At 45.3% G+C, this 17,222-nt stretch overlaps 2 protein-coding genes across 2 annotated transcripts in view; one reads left to right on the top strand and one right to left on the bottom strand.

Moving 5' to 3' along the window:
- Window positions 1-1,469: 1,469 nt before the first annotated feature.
- Window positions 1,470-4,072, top strand: pclaf (PCNA clamp associated factor). The gene is made up of 4 exons (XM_005936949.3): window positions 1,470-1,628; window positions 2,512-2,592; window positions 2,706-2,886; window positions 3,883-4,072. Exons 1-4 carry the CDS (start codon window positions 1,583-1,585, stop codon window positions 3,920-3,922), a joined length of 348 nt encoding a protein of 115 aa, XP_005937011.1. The 5' UTR covers window positions 1,470-1,582; the 3' UTR covers window positions 3,923-4,072.
- A 19-nt stretch (window positions 4,073-4,091) lies between these two features.
- Window positions 4,092-17,222, bottom strand: part of fcsk (fucose kinase) — a 21,133-nt gene continuing 8,002 nt past the window's right edge. Inside the window, exons 2-23 of the mRNA XM_005936948.3 lie at window positions 16,613-16,764; window positions 16,297-16,347; window positions 16,104-16,229; window positions 15,915-15,987; window positions 15,660-15,757; window positions 15,496-15,576; window positions 15,132-15,251; window positions 14,148-14,319; window positions 11,988-12,094; window positions 11,161-11,262; window positions 10,820-10,993; window positions 10,649-10,722; window positions 7,848-8,203; window positions 7,474-7,708; window positions 7,227-7,393; window positions 6,924-7,151; window positions 6,705-6,848; window positions 6,515-6,634; window positions 6,257-6,444; window positions 5,345-5,444; window positions 5,023-5,246; window positions 4,092-4,370 (exon numbers count right to left, since the gene is read on the bottom strand). Of these exons, the coding sequence (XP_005937010.1) occupies window positions 4,296-4,370; window positions 5,023-5,246; window positions 5,345-5,444; window positions 6,257-6,444; window positions 6,515-6,634; window positions 6,705-6,848; window positions 6,924-7,151; window positions 7,227-7,393; window positions 7,474-7,708; window positions 7,848-8,203; window positions 10,649-10,722; window positions 10,820-10,993; window positions 11,161-11,262; window positions 11,988-12,094; window positions 14,148-14,319; window positions 15,132-15,251; window positions 15,496-15,576; window positions 15,660-15,757; window positions 15,915-15,987; window positions 16,104-16,229; window positions 16,297-16,347; window positions 16,613-16,764 (3,167 nt within the window). The 3' untranslated portion in view covers window positions 4,092-4,295. The remainder of the gene's footprint in view (window positions 4,371-5,022; window positions 5,247-5,344; window positions 5,445-6,256; window positions 6,445-6,514; window positions 6,635-6,704; window positions 6,849-6,923; window positions 7,152-7,226; window positions 7,394-7,473; window positions 7,709-7,847; window positions 8,204-10,648; window positions 10,723-10,819; window positions 10,994-11,160; window positions 11,263-11,987; window positions 12,095-14,147; window positions 14,320-15,131; window positions 15,252-15,495; window positions 15,577-15,659; window positions 15,758-15,914; window positions 15,988-16,103; window positions 16,230-16,296; window positions 16,348-16,612; window positions 16,765-17,222) is intronic.

The raw sequence follows: 17,222 nt of genomic DNA, 5'->3' as shown, positions 1-17,222 counted from the left end.
ATAAATTAAAATATGAAAACAAAAAGAAGATGCACATTCTCTGTCATATGGACCTGCATGAATAAACTTTCTGAATCCTTTATCATCTGCAACTGAAAATAGTTGTGGATGATTACTATACCTTTCTAATGTGACGTTGTTGTCCCTGGCTCTCTTTCTCTCTCCCTCCCTCCCACTCTGTTCCTGTGCTACTGCGAGTGTAACTACCACCCCTCCCCTCAGCGCAAGCACAAGGCTCGCGTGCGGAGTGAAGCGGGAAAAAGTGCGAGAGAGAGGGTGAGATAATGAAAAAAAAACCCACGGCTCACGTCGTTCACTTCAAAGAGCCGGCTCTAAGAGCCGTTTCGTTCGCCAACGACACATCAGTAGTAAATATAAGTTTCTACCGCATAATTATAGTATTAGTATGAAATTGTTAAAGTGTTTTGGAATTATCTTAATTACTGATACCCTTATAGTTTATTGTATTTTTATTGTATATATTGTATAATTTATTGTTTAAAAAAGGCCAATAAAAAAATCGCTCAAATAAAATTCAATATGATCAAACCATAGAAAATGTAAAAAAAAAAAATACACAAAAAGGAGCTTGACTTTTTTTTTTTTAAAGATATATAGAAATTTTAAATTGAATTTTTAAAAAAAGCAGAAAAAACAGAAAAATTTGAATGGAATACAGTAAAAATGAAGATAAAATATTAGTAAAAAATTATATACTAAAATAAATTATTCAAGTAAAACAAACGACAAATGTAATTTGATAAACTGGCTTCATATGCAAAATATTTCAAATTCAGCAAAGAAAAAACAATAGTGTATTCAAGACGTTTCGGCAGTATTATACCCCATAATTGTATTACTATCATGAAATCTTTAACGTATTTCATTGTAATTTATTTACTAAAATCATTATAATTTATTGTGTAAACACAACCTATAAAAAACATTCATTTATATAAAAAATACAATATGACCAAAAAACAACTAATTGAAGTGAAAAATAAATAAATACAGCAGAACAAAAACTAAACATACTATAGTGTATTTCAGAAATTTCGACAGTATTTTTTATTGCAGTATTTACTACTCGTCTTAACAACCTTCATGTCAAAGTTTCCGCCACTAAAAAAAATTGCCATTCATAAAATTTCAGGTTCGAGAAATCTCAGTTTTCACTTCATTCAAAATGTCAAGTTGTTAACGCTAGTTCCTCAGAAGTTTGAGTTAGTAAGGTGCAATTTGAAGATACATAATTTGAAGTTTTGTGATAATAGCCTGATAACTCAAACTTCTGATTACCAAGAAAATGTTCTGTTTCGTTATTTTTCTGCCAGTGGCTTAAACAATCATCCATACAGTGGAAGAATAAAATGGTGGGAGCTGCAGTTACACACATTCACCTATGAGGGGCAAACTTGTGTTCCAGCTATTCGTGGAGTCTACCACTATAGAAGTAAGAGAAGAAGAAGTCTCCCGCCCCATCCGCCTGTTGGTTTTAAACCGAGGCGGGACGGTGCTCGGTTCACTGCGGTTCGCGGATTTCAGGTAGGAGTGTCGGCTTACTGTAAAACCCGCTGCCAACATGGTGAGGACAAAAGCCGATAGTGTGCCCGGATCATACAGAAAAGGTACGGCAACAAGTTAAAGGCATTCAATCAGAATTTAGGTCTTTAAAGCTTGTTTGTACAAGAACACGTCTGTTTTGTAAGGTAGTCTGGCTGGCAGGCGGCGCTGAGCCAAAGCTGGTAAAATCATACAAATGTAGTCTCGAAGAAGAGTAGTTAACGTATCATATTTATTTTTTACACTAAAATAATTGAAAGAAGACTGTCAGATGAAGTTTGTGTGTAAATCCACCGCACGGCTTCCTAAAATCAGCCTCCCGCCAACACGGAGGCTGGTCTGCTGCCCTCTCGGGTTCTCCGGGAGAGGCGAAGATATTTAAATTAAAACATTTAATTGTCTTTTTATCATCGGAGTCAAAGGTTCTAGCTTAATGTTCTCATTCATCTCACGAGGTGTCATCTTTAATGACCCTTTCCCAAAGTTTGTACGACGTTTACTGCAAACTGGCGCCAGTTTTGAGCGCCGCGGTGCGTCTTTGTGCGCACGCCTCACAAAAGTCCATTCGCATATTAAATAATTAAGGCGTCTCTCTTTACCATAGATGCCACGCGTGTTACCGTCCATAATGAATGCATGTTTATTAAGTTCTGGGACCTTCTGGTGAATTTGGCTTACATTTCTTCCAACACCCAACGGATAAGAATTAAAATTTAGACCTGCTCTGCTTCCTTAAAGACCCAGTTTAAATAGCAGTGAACTGCTCTCATTCACTTTGCAGCTATTTTAGGTTTTTAACAAGCTTTCTTTGAACTTTGATTTAACATTCTGCAAATGAGACTTTACTCTCTTTACGTTCATTTGGCTCAGCTTTGGTCCTCGGTGAACTTCTACTGGTTTCTTACTGGATCCTTCATAATCAGCTGGTTTCATGCATTTCATTTGCAGCTGTTGCAGCTTCTGCCCCCCGGAAGTCTCTGGGTGCCAGTTCATCCAACGCTGCCTCCAGCAGCCAGTCCCCCACACCTGGTCAGTCCTAGTTTCACCACACACACACACACACACACACACACACACACACACACACACACACACACACACACTTCACGTACTGAGGCTGCTGTAATTGTTGTAACTTGCAGCAAAGAACAAATACACTGGTGGGAACCCCGTGTGTCCTCGTCCCACCCCGACCTGGCAGAAGGGCATCGGGGACTTTTTTGGCGGTCCCCCCAGGAAGATGGAGAAGGAGAACAGGCGGCCCCAGGAGGTGGAGGATGATGAAGAGGCCGGAGGCAGCGGGATGTCAAAAGCCAACAGGAAGTATGTGTTGTGCTTTATTTGAAACCTCTTCAGGGAACTTGTGTCCCAAACTCCTTTTAAAACACACACAAAATGAGAGCTGAAGCTCAGCCGAGGTTTGCTGCTGTGTGATGAGCTGTTAGTTTCACCTCAGATTATTTCAGTGTGGAGCTGTACCTGCTGCTGTGATACGTGGGCCAGGCTAGTTTGATTCGCTATAACACCAGCTGCGTGCTGCGTGAGATGCAACATTTGAATGAATGCTGTATGAAACGGAGGCCGGTGTCAACGGGAGCTGATGCTTTCCCGTACCCAAAGAGCGTGATCCAGAGTTTGGATCGGCATGAAGCTTTATATGGTCACTTATGGATCAGGAACCTCTCTGTTCAGTCACCCATCAGAGGCCGGTTTCTGAGGGTTCACCGGAAACCTTCAGCAGAGTCTGCAGCTATCAAATGTAAAAACGCAGAGATGGAGTGCTTTTATTTTGAAAAATGAAAGCATTTTAACTCTGCAGGTTTGTTTTAAAAATTATATTCCCTCATGGTCATTGAATTAAAGCAAACGGCATCAAGTGGTACCAGGAAACTCAATGTCCAGTTTATTAGGAACACTGTAGCCATGCTTCTCAGCTGATTTGTCCCAAAAACACCTCAAATACAGCAGCTGACGATAATCTGATTATTTCTTTTCCTCAAATCGTTGCTTTTATAGCTTCAGACTCACCTGTCTGGACTGATCTGCAGCTCCTTGTAGGTCTTGAAAGTCATTAAAAGTTAAAAACTGATATTAAATAGTTTTAAATCGATCAAAAGTGAGACAGCTGTTTGGTTCAAACATGGGTGAGTAACCGATTGCTGCATGGATGATGCTAAAATCTGAGGAGAGGCCTCAAACTCGCCGCTGACGCCGCTCGACTGAATGACAGATTTTACTTATTCAGGACGTGGCGTTTGTGTTCCAGCGCCCTGTGGGAAGTTTGACGCTGATGTTGATCAGTTTGGTTTTTGTCCGCAGAGCCCGGCCGCTGCCCGCTGAGGATGAGGACGACGACTGAAGCCTGGATCAGTCCGACTGCTGATGTACATCTGTATATAAATTCTGCTCAATTCACGTTGTATAGTTCAATGTTTTTTACCTACAGAATGTCTGTTTGAGATCATCTGGATTTTGTCTTTTTTACTAATAAAACTTGACTGAAAACAAACTGAGGAACAAACATGGCCGTCTTTGGATGAGGACACGGACTCAAACAGTCCAAAACGGAGCTTTTATTTATTCTGCCAAGATACAGATCAATGCTCCTGATTAATCAGTTTGATTTATAAAATCAGATTCCTACAAAACCAGAACACAAACTTTGAACACAGCTCTTCTTTGTCTCCTCTTCATCACTGCTCATGATTGAAGCTGAGGAACGACGAGCGTTCTCAGGTTAACGGTGCAAGGACTGTGAGTCCGTCCATGTCCAGCTCCACAGAGTGGACGCTGAAGTCTCCCAGACCCTGAAACACACCAGAAACCATCAACACAGGACAGATGGTCAGGAATTACTCTGCTCTGCCAGAGCAGCTTGGCATGATCCACAGTTCAGAATAATCCTCCTGTATCACACGCCAGCCCCGTAGAAAACAAGACAATTTAGCTCCTCCCACCTTAGGCTTTTTTTTTTTAAGCTTGCTTCTTCTGATTAGACGCCTCTCTGTGACATCATCCAGAGTCAAGAGTAGAAAATAAACGGTCGAGATCAGTCCACACTGAGCTCATTATAAACTTTGTTTTACAGGAGCAGCTCTGACACGTTTTGAACTAAAGATTTTAAACCTGAGTTAAGCTTTAAAACTAATGACAGGGTTTATTTGAGGCCCCAGTGGGTTGTGAAGTCATCTTTCCTGACTAAAGGTCAAAGGTCAACTGCTGTTGTAAAAGCTTTGCTGAACAAACTGTACCGTCTCCTGTAAAGAGAACCTGTGAATGTGTGGGTTTATTAAAGCTGAACGACATCAAACGGAGACACGTTGGACTCGCTGCTCCGCCCTGTGGTTCAAAGTGGTATTACATGAATGTACAGCGTAGCACTGACTCAGGTCTTGTATTTATGTTTGTTCTATTCATAGAATAGAATAAATTTGACCTCTGACCCTGACCAATTCTTACCGGCATGTTGTTGAGGACCTGCAGCACCGCCTCCCGCTGTCGGGGCTCTCGAGTCAGCAAGTAAAGGAAGCCGCCACCACCGGCCCCGGCCAGACTCTGGCCCAGGACCAGCGGCCGCAGGGCCTCCATCATAGCGTGCACTGACGCTGGCTCGCAGCCCGGGGCCATCAGCTTCTTCTGCTGCCACGAGCGGTCCAGACACTCCCCCAGCCTGGACAGAGAACCTGTAGAGGAAGTGGTCATTTAGCCTTTCTGAAACACACTGACGTTGGGCACACTGCATTCTGGGAAATGTAGGAAATGTCCCACTGAAGCGTCTCACCGTCCACGCAGGCCCGAGCGCACTCCTCTGAATTACACACCAGCTGCTGGGCGTTCTGCACCATCGACGGCAGGCGGCTGTACCAGCTGCGGACCACATCCTGCATGCAGGACACACATCATCATCATCATCACCATCTCAGCAGCTTTATTCCAACCCTGACGGCTCTCTGTTACTCGGAGTCTTGTCACATTCGCTCTGCTTGTTTTTACTTTGACGAGTTTCACTTTTCTCCTCTTTGACTTCATGAATCGACTTTTGTTTTTAACTTTTTAACATGAAAGAGGAGCTGAGAGTGGAGCAGACAGGAAAGAAAGGAGAGCCCACTCCAACAGCTCCACCTCCACCCTCGCCTGCAGCTCCATCCCCCTCAGGAGAGAGATGTGCAGACTCCGGCCAGGCCAAGCTGCTGCCCCTGATGGCTCCGCCTTCAGAGATTCTGGAGACAGGAAACCTCAACCCGCCATCTGAAGCTGCTGCAGTTTGTCTACCAGCCCTGTATCAGTGTGGAGGATGCCACCACCACCACCATCATCATCATCGTCATCGTCATTATTGTGATGTCTGATCAGTCCTGGGAACAAAGACGTGCAGCCAGACAACCCGACAGGTGGACCGCAGTCTGAGCAGCACAGGTGTTTTCCAGCCTCCAGGTACATGCAGCAGGATGATTACAGGAGGGTGGAGGACAGATGTGAGCTTAACCATCCTACGGCTGGACTTCAGGAAGCAGGCTCCTTCCCCCTCTCTCCCCCGTCAGTGGGTGAGGAGGGGGAGGAGTGCTCCTAACCTGCCTTTAAAACTCCTGAGGAGCCGCACGTCGTGGTGCTGCCAGTGTTTTTTAAGCAGCAGAATTAAGGAGCGTGCTCGTACACAGAGAGCGTCTCATTGGTTGATCCTGAAAGTACCCACCTGCAGCAGATTTCGGGCCAGCCGGGTCTTCCCGGTGTAGACCAGCAGGAGGTGCTGCTCCAGAGCAAGCGAGAACTCCTCAGGAAGACTGAGACGCTCCACCTGCACCTGCAGGGGGAGGGATGCTCTGGATCGACCCACCTTTACTCCGCCTACCAGACCCCCCACCTGATCCTGCCAGCCTCCACCTGCAGGAGGAGGAGGAGGAAGATGAGAAGGAGCAGGAGAAGGTGTTTAGTGATGAAGGGCGTGACAAACCTGTGGTAAGAATCTGCTCCAGGTACAAAACGGCGTGGATCAGGGAGTCCGTGTCATAGGTTCGCCTGGTACACCTGTACACCGCGGCCAACAGCGCCCCCGCCAGGATGCTGCTGGTACCTGCAGAAAGAGGACCAATCAAAGTGCTGAACTCCTCCATCACCTACAAGCTCTGTTTCCTGTTTCTCACCCAATCCCGATCCCGTCGGCAGCTCCGACCAGCTGTGGAGCTCCACCCCTCCTCCCCACCGCTCCATCAGCTGATGCCCCAGAGGATGCTGGGAGGTCAGGGACACCAGCCCACTACAGACACACACCGCCTTCAGCAGCGCTCCTGTAACGCACAGACACACACAGTCAGCTTCCCACTTCCTTCCTGTTGTCCCAGTTTAGCCGGTAAACGATTTACCGGGAGCGTGAGGCTGACTGTAATCCTTCAGGTCATCCAGGCTGTCGCACGCCGTCTCCGTGGAAATCCCACTGCTCCGCCCTCCAGTGTAGCTGACCAGCAGGAGGCGGGGCTCGGAGATGCGACGTGCTCTAGCACCAATAGGACGCTTCCCGTCGACCTTCACTGCAACGTTTGTGACGGAGCCCCCGTGCTCGAATGCGATTGGTGGAGTGTCACTCCAGCCGCCTGAAACACAGACACAGGGTCAGCGTCTAAAGGACCAACTGCCCCTGAATGCACCATGACCCTTTATCCAATAACCTGCTAAATCCAGCCTAGCTGGACACTCCATTTCCTGCCACTGTCCAAGGGGCTGGACTTTGCCCTGTCCAATGGAGATGAATCTCTGAGATGACATCACAGCCTTCCGTAACAGCACCTGTCCGGCGCCTTCGTAGTGCCGCGCCGCCCGCACCAGCAGATCAGGCCTGTAGGAGGCAGCAACACCCAAGGCGTTTACCATCGTTATATCAGCCAGACCATGTGACACAAACAGTGCAGCGCCCACCTGCTGAGCCAGTGCTGCCGCTGCACGGTGAGTGCGTGGACTCCGCCCCTCAGGTCACCCTCCTCCAACATGGCGTAGGCGGAGCTCCAGGCTTCATTAGCCGCTGGCCCGCTCCTCAGACCTCCCCGCCCGCTGGCCATGCACACCAACACGTCCGCGATGCAGGAGAGACAGCGGGCAGCCACGCCCAGATCTGCTCCGAGCTCCACCCCCTGCTCATTGCTCCCTGCAGCGACTGAAAACAAACTAGAATTACCAAAGGAACCTCAGCAAGTTTCCTGAAACTGGCCAATCAGAAAACTTATTTGATACACAGAAGGAGGAGCCAAAACTGGCTGTTTCTATGGGCCCATCATAGAGGAGCGGACACTCACTGCTGTCCAGAGCTTCCAGCAGCGCCCCCTGCTGGCCTCCCAGCACAGCGGCCCTGAAGCAAGGCAGCAGGCAGACGTCCGAGCGCCCCCTCAGGGCGTCGGCCACACGCCGCCTTCCCACCAGGAACAGCAGCTCCTCCCTTCGCTGTAGCTCCGTCTCCTGGTGGGTGAGCAACAGCACCTCCTTCAAAGAAAGCCTCCACGCCTCCCTCCACCCTCCCAGGCAGCCGCCCCCCCCCAGCAGCCAGGCCACGCCTCCCTCTAGACCCACAGCACCTCCTCTGGGGTGGAGGACTGGGAAGAGGCGAGCTTCCAGGAGGGAGCGCCGTTCTCCTCGAAGCCACAGCTCCTCCGACCTGAGGACACGCACAGAGACACAACCACACACATGTGACATTTGTGGAGGTCAGGAGGTCAACGATGTCATTAATATGACTAACATACTGACATAAAAACAAAAGTTTTCCATCCAGAAGTCTCAGCTCAAACTACATCAAACAGATGGAAGTTTAACTGTTTCTGAACTAAAACCTGAAGCTGTGCAGCCGAGGACACGACGTGAGTGTTGGGAGGAGGAGGAGGGAAAGATGAAGCACATCTGGTCAGGTGGGAATTCTTTTACCTCCACAGTTGTAGTTCTTTCTTGATTAGACTAATCAATCATATTTTTGTATTTTTTAATTCTTTTTTTTTATAAATCTCAGCATTTCCTGTATGTATTTCCAATTAATTTCCAGTGTTGAACAGGCATAAATTATGAATTTTTTAATGAGGCTTTTATTGTGAAGTTCTTCATATTCAGGAGAACTTTTTATTTCACTTATTTCACTGTTTCATTTACATAAAATGTAAATGATGGTGATGGCAGCCAGAGGTGGGACCAAGTCATTGTTTTGCAAGTCTCAAGTAAGTCTCAAGTCTTTATCCTCAAGTCTCAAGTCAAGTCTCAAGTAATGTCAGGCAAGTCAGAGTCGAGTCTCAAGTCACTGGTGTAAAAGTCCGAGTAAAGTCACAAGTCTGAAATTTTGAATTTCAAGTCCTTTCGAGTCTTTAAAAAAAAAAAAACGAAAAAATAATGTTGCAGTTATGCTAAATGTAAATATTAGACCATGTAATTTTAAAATCTGTGTTTTTCTCAACACATGACAAAATAGTGAACTTAGAAAATATACACAAATTGTGAAATTGCACCTCTTTAAAATGCAGCTCAATTAAACCTAGCTCCAAGAATAATTTTCACCGACAGTTCTGAGATAAGCTGCATGTTATTCTTGGATGCGGTTGTAGGACCGGCTTTAAAATCGCATGACAAAAATATCATACACATTAAAAAAAACTGCATCACCAACGTAGCCTGGACAACATTTGCTAGTTAGATGAAGTCAGCTATCTCATCGTAGCATATTTATATGCATATTTATAATTATACGGTTCTTGGAGTGAGTGCATACACTCATGAAGTTTAGTAACTTCAGGTCACTGCAACAAGCCCAGGTACAGTTTACCGACGGATGGGTGCAGGACCTTGAAATGCACCGTGTAGAAAGTAAAGACCATCGTACGTATCATAAGTTTACCAGTCTCACAAATCGTCGTCATAAATACACATTCGTTAACCGTTTATTAATAGGACCTTTGAGCTCAACGGTAATTAATTAGTAGTGGAAATAATTTCTGGTTCATCACAGAAATGTAGCAGTGACAATAATACTGTATGCTGTAATCGTACTGGGCAATTAGTGATACAAAACAACTGTTTTATCCTGTGAATAAAAGTATATGTTTTTGTCAGTGTACCATAATAACAGAAGCGAAACGCAATATTGTGTCAGGACAATTCACTATTTATGCACAATAAATAAAGGAGCATAGCGCGACAATTTCTGTTCAGCGCCAGACTTGCTTGTAACCTATATCACCAATTATGTTATGAAAATGACGCATTAACTACTAAAAAACACTGACCTTCGTGTAAATGCTTGGAGCAGACTAACCTGTGAGCTGGAGTGTTCTGGGACGTTATATTTGATCTTTGAATGGCTGCAATCCAGTCGCCTCTTTGTTACTTCGGAAACATGGCTCGAACAATTTCTCTTCAACGACGTAATCCGATAACAACCGATCTCTTTACCCGTCGGCTTCCCGTGGCTGTCATGCGACCGGCTATTGCAGTTAATAATACAACAGCTTCTTGACATTTTTGTGTTTCTTTTTATCGCTGTATAACTGATTTTAATTGAAAGCCTGCGTGCGCTAGTACCTCTTGCCACGAGTTCCCAGAATCCTTTGCGGTTCTACCCGTGAATGACGTCACATTTTCAATCTCTATATAATATGCATGTTAAATTTTATATTTGGGGTGAAATATCAAGTCTTTTCAAGTAAACCGGTTCAAGTCCAATTCAAGTCCCAGGTCATTGGTGTAAAAGTCCAAGTCAAGTCACAAGTCTTAGAACATTTTTTCAAGTCAAGTCTAAAGTCATAAAATTAATGACTCGAGTCTGACTCGAGTCCAAGTCATGTGACTCGAGTCCACACCTCTGATGGCAGCTACATTGTAACTGACAGAGGCTGCCAGACACTGGCGCCACCAGTAGGCAGCGGGGGGAAGTGTCTCGCCCAAGGACACAACGGCCGAGACCGTCCAAGCCGGGGTTCGAACCGGCAACCTTCCGATTACAAGACGAATTCCCAACTCTTGAGCCACGATCGCCCCCACATTTTAAGATAAAGAACGGCTCGGGGGGGGGGGGCCCAGCCGTTTAAGGGACCAGCTGTGGGTGAGAGGTGCTGAGTCTTACTGTGTTCCCGTCCTGCTGTAGAAGTTGTTCCACGTCTGGTTGAGGAAGGAAGCGTTGTTGTCGTCAGAGGAGATCTGAGGAAGAGGAGGAGACATCAGATAACACTGGAACGCCACATATGCCCAGAGGAGGCGGCGGCCCAGGAGAATATAAAGATCTCCTGTGTTTTACCTCCAGGTCGTCGTGCGCTCCCATCACCGTGTAGACGTACAGCTGCAGCTCCCCCAGCTCAATCCGATGTCCCTGGATGATGATGTCACTGCTGAGAGGCAGGAGCCGGAGACTTGGTGAGGTCGACAGCTCGAGACCCGACAGCAGACAGCCTGTTGGGACGTCCAGAGGACCCTGACGGTCAGACGGTGGAAATGTTGACACGTTGTCTCCATAAAAACACTGACTTCCTGCTTCTGATCTAACATCATGTCTGGAGAAACATGCAGTGTGGAAATACTAGACTCCGCTCTCAGGAGAGTGCAGTCAGAATACAGTCTGGGTCTGAAACTCCGCCCCACCTGTAGGTGGCAGTGTTGCACCACTGCTCCTGCAGCCACGGAAACGGCTCCCTCCAAAACGCTATTGATCACCCGACCTCCTTCGCTCAACACGTCCTCGTTCTGATGAAACAGGAAGTGGAGCAGAGTTAAACGCTTGTTGATTGATCAATAATGGAGGCCTGACCTCTGGTGGCCACAACAAGAACTGCAGTCATCGCTGCGCTTGCGTGACATTTGTCTCACTAAATGAACCCTCCGTGAATTTTCCGCTGATGATCAAATCTGTGGAAATAAGCTGTCGTCCTTCAGTCAGAAATCATTCCACATCACGTATGGAGGGTCGAGAGAATAAACAATTCAAAATATGAAGTCGTTTTATTTTGAAAACTTATTATTATTTTGCAGTTCAGAGAGATCCTAGATAATATCCTGATGGAGTGGCAGAGCCTCTGCTGGGAAGTCCTTGGACACCGGGTATCCCAGAATGCATTTCAAATTAAGTCACAGGTGCATATGTACTGTCCCTTTAAATAAAAACATTAAAAGAAAAGCTTTGAAAGACGCTCGAGACACACAGCAGGACAGAGAACGTGACATAATTCATCAAACTGTAAAACAACTACATGTTTTTACAAAACTTCGTAATGTAGTTTCATTAATTAACGACACATTTAAGGAATTAACATATAAAAATATTTTAATGTGTTTAACATGTATTTCCAGTTTGAATGAATTCACTTGTCATTTTCTGATGTATTTATTTCATTTTGACAACATAGCTGGAGTCGGGGAAGCGCTTAGTTATTCATAAACTGTACATAAAGGATGGAGGCAGGAACAATCACCTGGATATGCGAGAGAGTGTTTCTCCCCGTCCAATCGCGGCTCAGTCGGTCGACGTGCGCCTTCCCAGACAGAGTCAGGTAGTCGTAGCGACCGCCGGGGACGTACACTGTGAAACGAGGACATGTCAGCAGGCAACGGCCGTCATTCAAACAAAAGTAAAAACACAATTGAACTTTATGTAAATAACTCTATTGTTAGAGAGCCTCTATCTATTGCCAGTAACTTAAACACTTTCTTTATTTCATCTGTTAAGGAGATCAGTCAGAGCTTCGACTCAGTCATATGCTCTGATAATGTGAATGATGTTGGTCAAAATTTGTTCACCATCACTCATATTTCAGACACTGAAGTTGCTAAACTAATTACAGGTTTAAAACAATCAAAAGCACTTGATGTATATGGTATTAACACAAACTTCCTAAAGGAACATATGGATTTTCTTGTACGTCCAACAACTCATGTTTTGAATATGTCTTTCAAACACTCCATTGTTCCAACAGATTGGAAAATTGCTGCAGTTACACCAATTTTCAAAGCAGGTGTGAAGACTGACATGGCTAATTATCGCCCCATAAGCATACTCCCGGTCGTATCTAAAATAGCTGAGAAGTGGGTGGTTAAACTCCTCACTGCTCACCTAGAAAACACCCAACCCTCATTACATCCATTGCAGTTTGGCTTTCGGGCACATCACTCCACAGATACTGCCCTGTGTATGTTAGTGGAGAACTTGAAGAGCTTGCTGGACAAGAGTCCCTGTGTTGGAGCTGTATTTTTAGATCTGAGGAAGGCTTTCGACTCTGTAAACCATCAGATATTGTTGTCCAGATTGACTCGGTTTAATATCTCCAGTCAGGCTCTTCAGTGGTTTGCCTCATATCTCTCACACAGGAAACAGTGTGTGGTGTTGGATGGGGTTAAATCTCCATATTTAGACTGTGATACAGGGGTTCCTCAAGGATCTGTTCTTGGGCCCTTATTGTTCTCTCTTTTTATCAATAACTTACCTGAAGTCTGTCCAAATATATTTACTCAAATGTATGCGAGATGATGCAGTTATATATACGCAAGCAAATAGTGTCCAGCAGGTGGCAAAAGATCTTACAGCTGCTTTAGCATTAATGCATAGCTGGCTGGAGGACTCATGCCTAATGTTGAACACCTCAAAAACTGTCGGTATGTATTTTTCAAAACGCCCCTTAAACTTGAAGCAGTCAAACATATTCCTGGATGGAGTAGAGCTTGAATTAGCTCCAGAATTTAAATATCTTGGGGTCATTCTAGACCCAACATTATCCTTCAAGAGTCACATAAATAAAGTGTCCCAGGTACTTAAATTTAATAATCGAAATTTTAATCATATACGTAATAATTTAAATATGAATGTTGCAAAAACTTATTTTTACTCAATGATCATCTCTCATATGGACTATTGTTTGACGTCCTGGTCACTTGCTTGTCCAACAACACTTAAAACTATTGAAAACATTTATAAAAGAAGTTTAAAACTACTTGACAAAAAACCGACTTCCCACCACCACTGTCATGTGTTAAAAAAACATAAATTACTGAACTTCAATAACTTAGTGAAACTTAAAGAGTGAGTTTAATATATAAAGTCTTACACTCCCTTGCTCCACCACCACTAAAGCAGTTCATTAGGCATAAAGAAAGCTCAGACAGGACCACTCGAGCTACAATCCGAGGAGACTTGTTTATACCCCACAGACGGACAGCATTTGGGCAGAACGTCCTCTCTGTCCAGGAGGCCATCTGTGGAACAGTCTTCCTCAACCCATTAGAGAATGCTCTACACTCAATTTGTTTAAGGCAAAGGTTAAAAACTGGTTATGGACAAATCAAGTGTGTGATCATGTATGAGTTGTATAGTTTTAATGTTTTATTTGGGAACAGAATGGTGTGTATGTGTAAGTTTGGTGATGGAGTTTTTATTATGAATGAATGATGAATTTTTATGAATTATTATGTCTATTTTTATGCTTAAGGACAACAGATGGAAATTAGCCCTTGGCTATAATCTGGTATGTTTACATTCATGTGATTTTTTTTTTTACATTTATGTTCATTAACATGCACTGTCCTAAATAAAGAAAGAAAGAAAGAAAGAAAGAGCGAACGGAGGAGGCGGAGAAACTGACCCAGACTCAGCAGAGCTCCTCTCAGGATCCTCCACAGCTCTGCCCTGCCGCTCCTCACCACCGCCCCCTGCGGCCCGACCGCTGAACTGCAGCCGGCTCGCTCCTCGCTCACAAACTGATCCCGAGTCAGATCCGAGCAGAGACACTTTAACACGTCCAGGAAGAGAGACACCTGAGGAGGAACCACAGCGAGGAGTCACATCAGCATCCACCAGGAAACAACTCGGGAATCTTTATCGCTCCAGCTCGTGCCGCTGCTTTTAAATATGGACGACAGGACGTTAAATTACAGCCGGCCATCTGTCGGAGCAGGTAACTCTGTAACGCCTTGAACGCAGCACGTCTCGTCGTGTGAGGGCCTCATCGTCACGCGTGATGGATCTGAACTTTCTACGGTTAGATGTCTAGTAGCCATGACGATGACTGCGACTCGCCCGACAAACAAAAGTCGTTACAAAAAGCCCAACATCGTCTCCACGGTGATTCACGCCGCTCAGTGTCGATGTTTCAAACCGGGATTATGATCTCGGGCAAACGAGTACAGGTCAGAGGTCATGTTAGTCCTGTGGGCGGGACTCACAGTCACGCACTTTATAAAATCAGCATCGTAACTCAAACTTTAGTTGTTTTGTTAAAACTCATATTTCTCGATTTAGTGAAAGGATTGTTTTTTCTTTTCATTTTTAATTACAAATCATTTCACTTCATTTTTACACACATATAATATTTTGATCTATTTTTTGTAGATCACATCAATGCTTGGGTTATGGACTTTCATTGTTTCATGTATCATATATTTGGTGTTTAATTTCATATATTTAATTTATTTTAATCCAAAAAACATTTTTTCTTTCCATTACACAACTTCAGCAACTTTCTCGTATTTATCTTTTTTTTCCACTTGAAACTCTCATCCTTCATCATGACATCTCCAAGTCTTAGTTCTCTTCCAGACTAACTTCCCTGGATGACAAATACACGTACCTGGAGGGGCGGAGCTCCAGAGTCCAGCCCCAGGTAAGTGCAGCCGTCCAGAGGCGGCGTGACGTGAGTCTGCAGTAACTTCTCAGACACGGACCTGCTGAAGAAGACCGGACCCGACACCTGCAGACACACACCTCACCATGAGCATAAACCAACATGTGCAGAGTGATTATTAAACACAAAGGCTCAAAATGACATTAAAAAAAATCACAATTATATTAAAATGATTAAAAGTATAAAATGAGTCTTAAAGTATTCGGCCGTGGAGAATCTGTCAGTGACTTTGTGATGTGTTTCAGTTTGAGCCTAAATGGCTTCTCCTGGAGAATTAAAAGGTGTGTTTGATTTGAGCTAGAAGACGCACCAGTGGCACTTTCCCATCAGGCATTGCAGCGCGCTGGATCTGCTCTTTGGTTCCTCGATAGATGATGTCTCTGACTCGTCCCTGACGGAAAACAACATTTAAATATTCAAAAGAGAAAAGAGGAGAGCACATGGAAAAAAGGTGTGAATGAACTAAGTGAGCACCTGTGAGTCGGACAGGTAGACCCCATGATTGGCTGCATAGGTGATGTCACCAGGTAACGCCAAAACCCGAACACCTGAGAATCCGTCCCAGGACAAACCTGACCAACAGGAAAGCGCGACGAGGAGGAGGGGGATGGTTCGATTAAATTCATGACGTTTCCAGGATCACCGGGGCTTCGACCCTCTCACTGTGCTCTACCAGCATGCAGTAGTACTGTATGTGTGCACTGAGAGTACTGTGTGTGGCACACTTACCAAAGTCAGGAGGGACGGCGAGGATCATGTCGGTGCTGCAGACCCAAACACCGGGAGGAGAACCGGGACAGATCTGAACGAAAACACAACAGTGTTCAGCGATTCAAGGCAAACTGAAGTGGCCCCGACACGCAACCCTGCTGCATCCCACGTTTAAAGGGTCTTTCTGGGGACGGTGTGGAAGCTCACCTGGTTGCTGAGGCGGTCCAGCAGCAGATCCAGACAGCAGACTGGAGCCTGGACCTTCTGATCGGGCTTCTCTTCGGGAAGCCAGCAGAACGCTCGGCTGCAGGAGCTCCAGGGAAAGTCCCGACCCTGAGGACGGATCGGAAAAATCAGCCGCGGCACAAAAACATCAGAGAGGCGCTGCTGTGTGACTCACCGTGTGGAGGATGAGGATGTAAGCGTCATCCAGGACGTCGGCAGTCACCACCTGAGAGAAAAACAGGTGATCGCATAAAGGACGTGTGACAGTTTGTCTCCTGTTGCAGTGGGAGGAGCTAAAGCAGCATGTTTCAGACTGAGACAAAGCTAAGACGAAGGAGGATTATTCTAAACCGAGAATCACGCAGAGAGAAACGATCCGAGGAGATCATGTGCTTTCTAGTTGAAAACAACGGGCACATCTTTGGGTTCTCTGGTTTTTGCAGGGTCATGGTCACTAAGGATCAGGTGAAGGAGAGCGGCTGAGGACTCACTGTGTGCCCGGCTCTGCTGCTCAGGTGCTCCGCGGCCACCAGCAGAGCGTTCAGCGTTGCCCCGCCGCTGCCCAGCGGCTCCTGGCGGTCCCTGACGGTCAAAACCAACGCACCCGCAGAGAGGACACCCCGCTGCTGCCTCAGCTCCAGCTCTGATGGACACACAAAAGTAGAAGTGAGATCATAACAATGCCAAACTCTCACTGCAACATTTCCAAAAGAAACCTCTTTAGAAGGAGTCTATAAACTGAGTGGGTGTTGCATGATTTTAGAGCAAACAGCTGCACCTCAGTGGCTCTACTGCAGCTTTATCCAACACAGCTCGGACGCAACAGCAAAGGTTTAGATCAGCTGACTGAGATCAATACACTATCGTTGAACTATGACCAAGCTAATTTTAGGATATTTGGCAACAGGCAAAAAATGACATTTTATGTATGGCAATAAATGATCAGCGACATAATAATAATAATAATAATAATAATAATAATAATAATAATAATAATGGATTTATATAGCGCTTTTCAAGGCACCCAAGACACTATCAGTGTCCACCAGCACTGACTAACAGGGGCCAGAGCAGGCGACATTGAAGGAAATTTAAAACTGC

Source organism: Haplochromis burtoni, unplaced genomic scaffold (genome assembly GCF_018398535.1).
Source record: "Haplochromis burtoni strain Fernald_Lab_line unplaced genomic scaffold, NCSU_Asbu1 Contig_222, whole genome shotgun sequence".
In the NCBI taxonomy this organism is placed as follows: Eukaryota; Metazoa; Chordata; class Actinopteri; order Cichliformes; family Cichlidae; genus Haplochromis; species Haplochromis burtoni.
The sequence above is the reverse complement of the archived record's forward strand: the minus strand, read 5'-3'. Positions and strand labels throughout refer to the sequence as shown.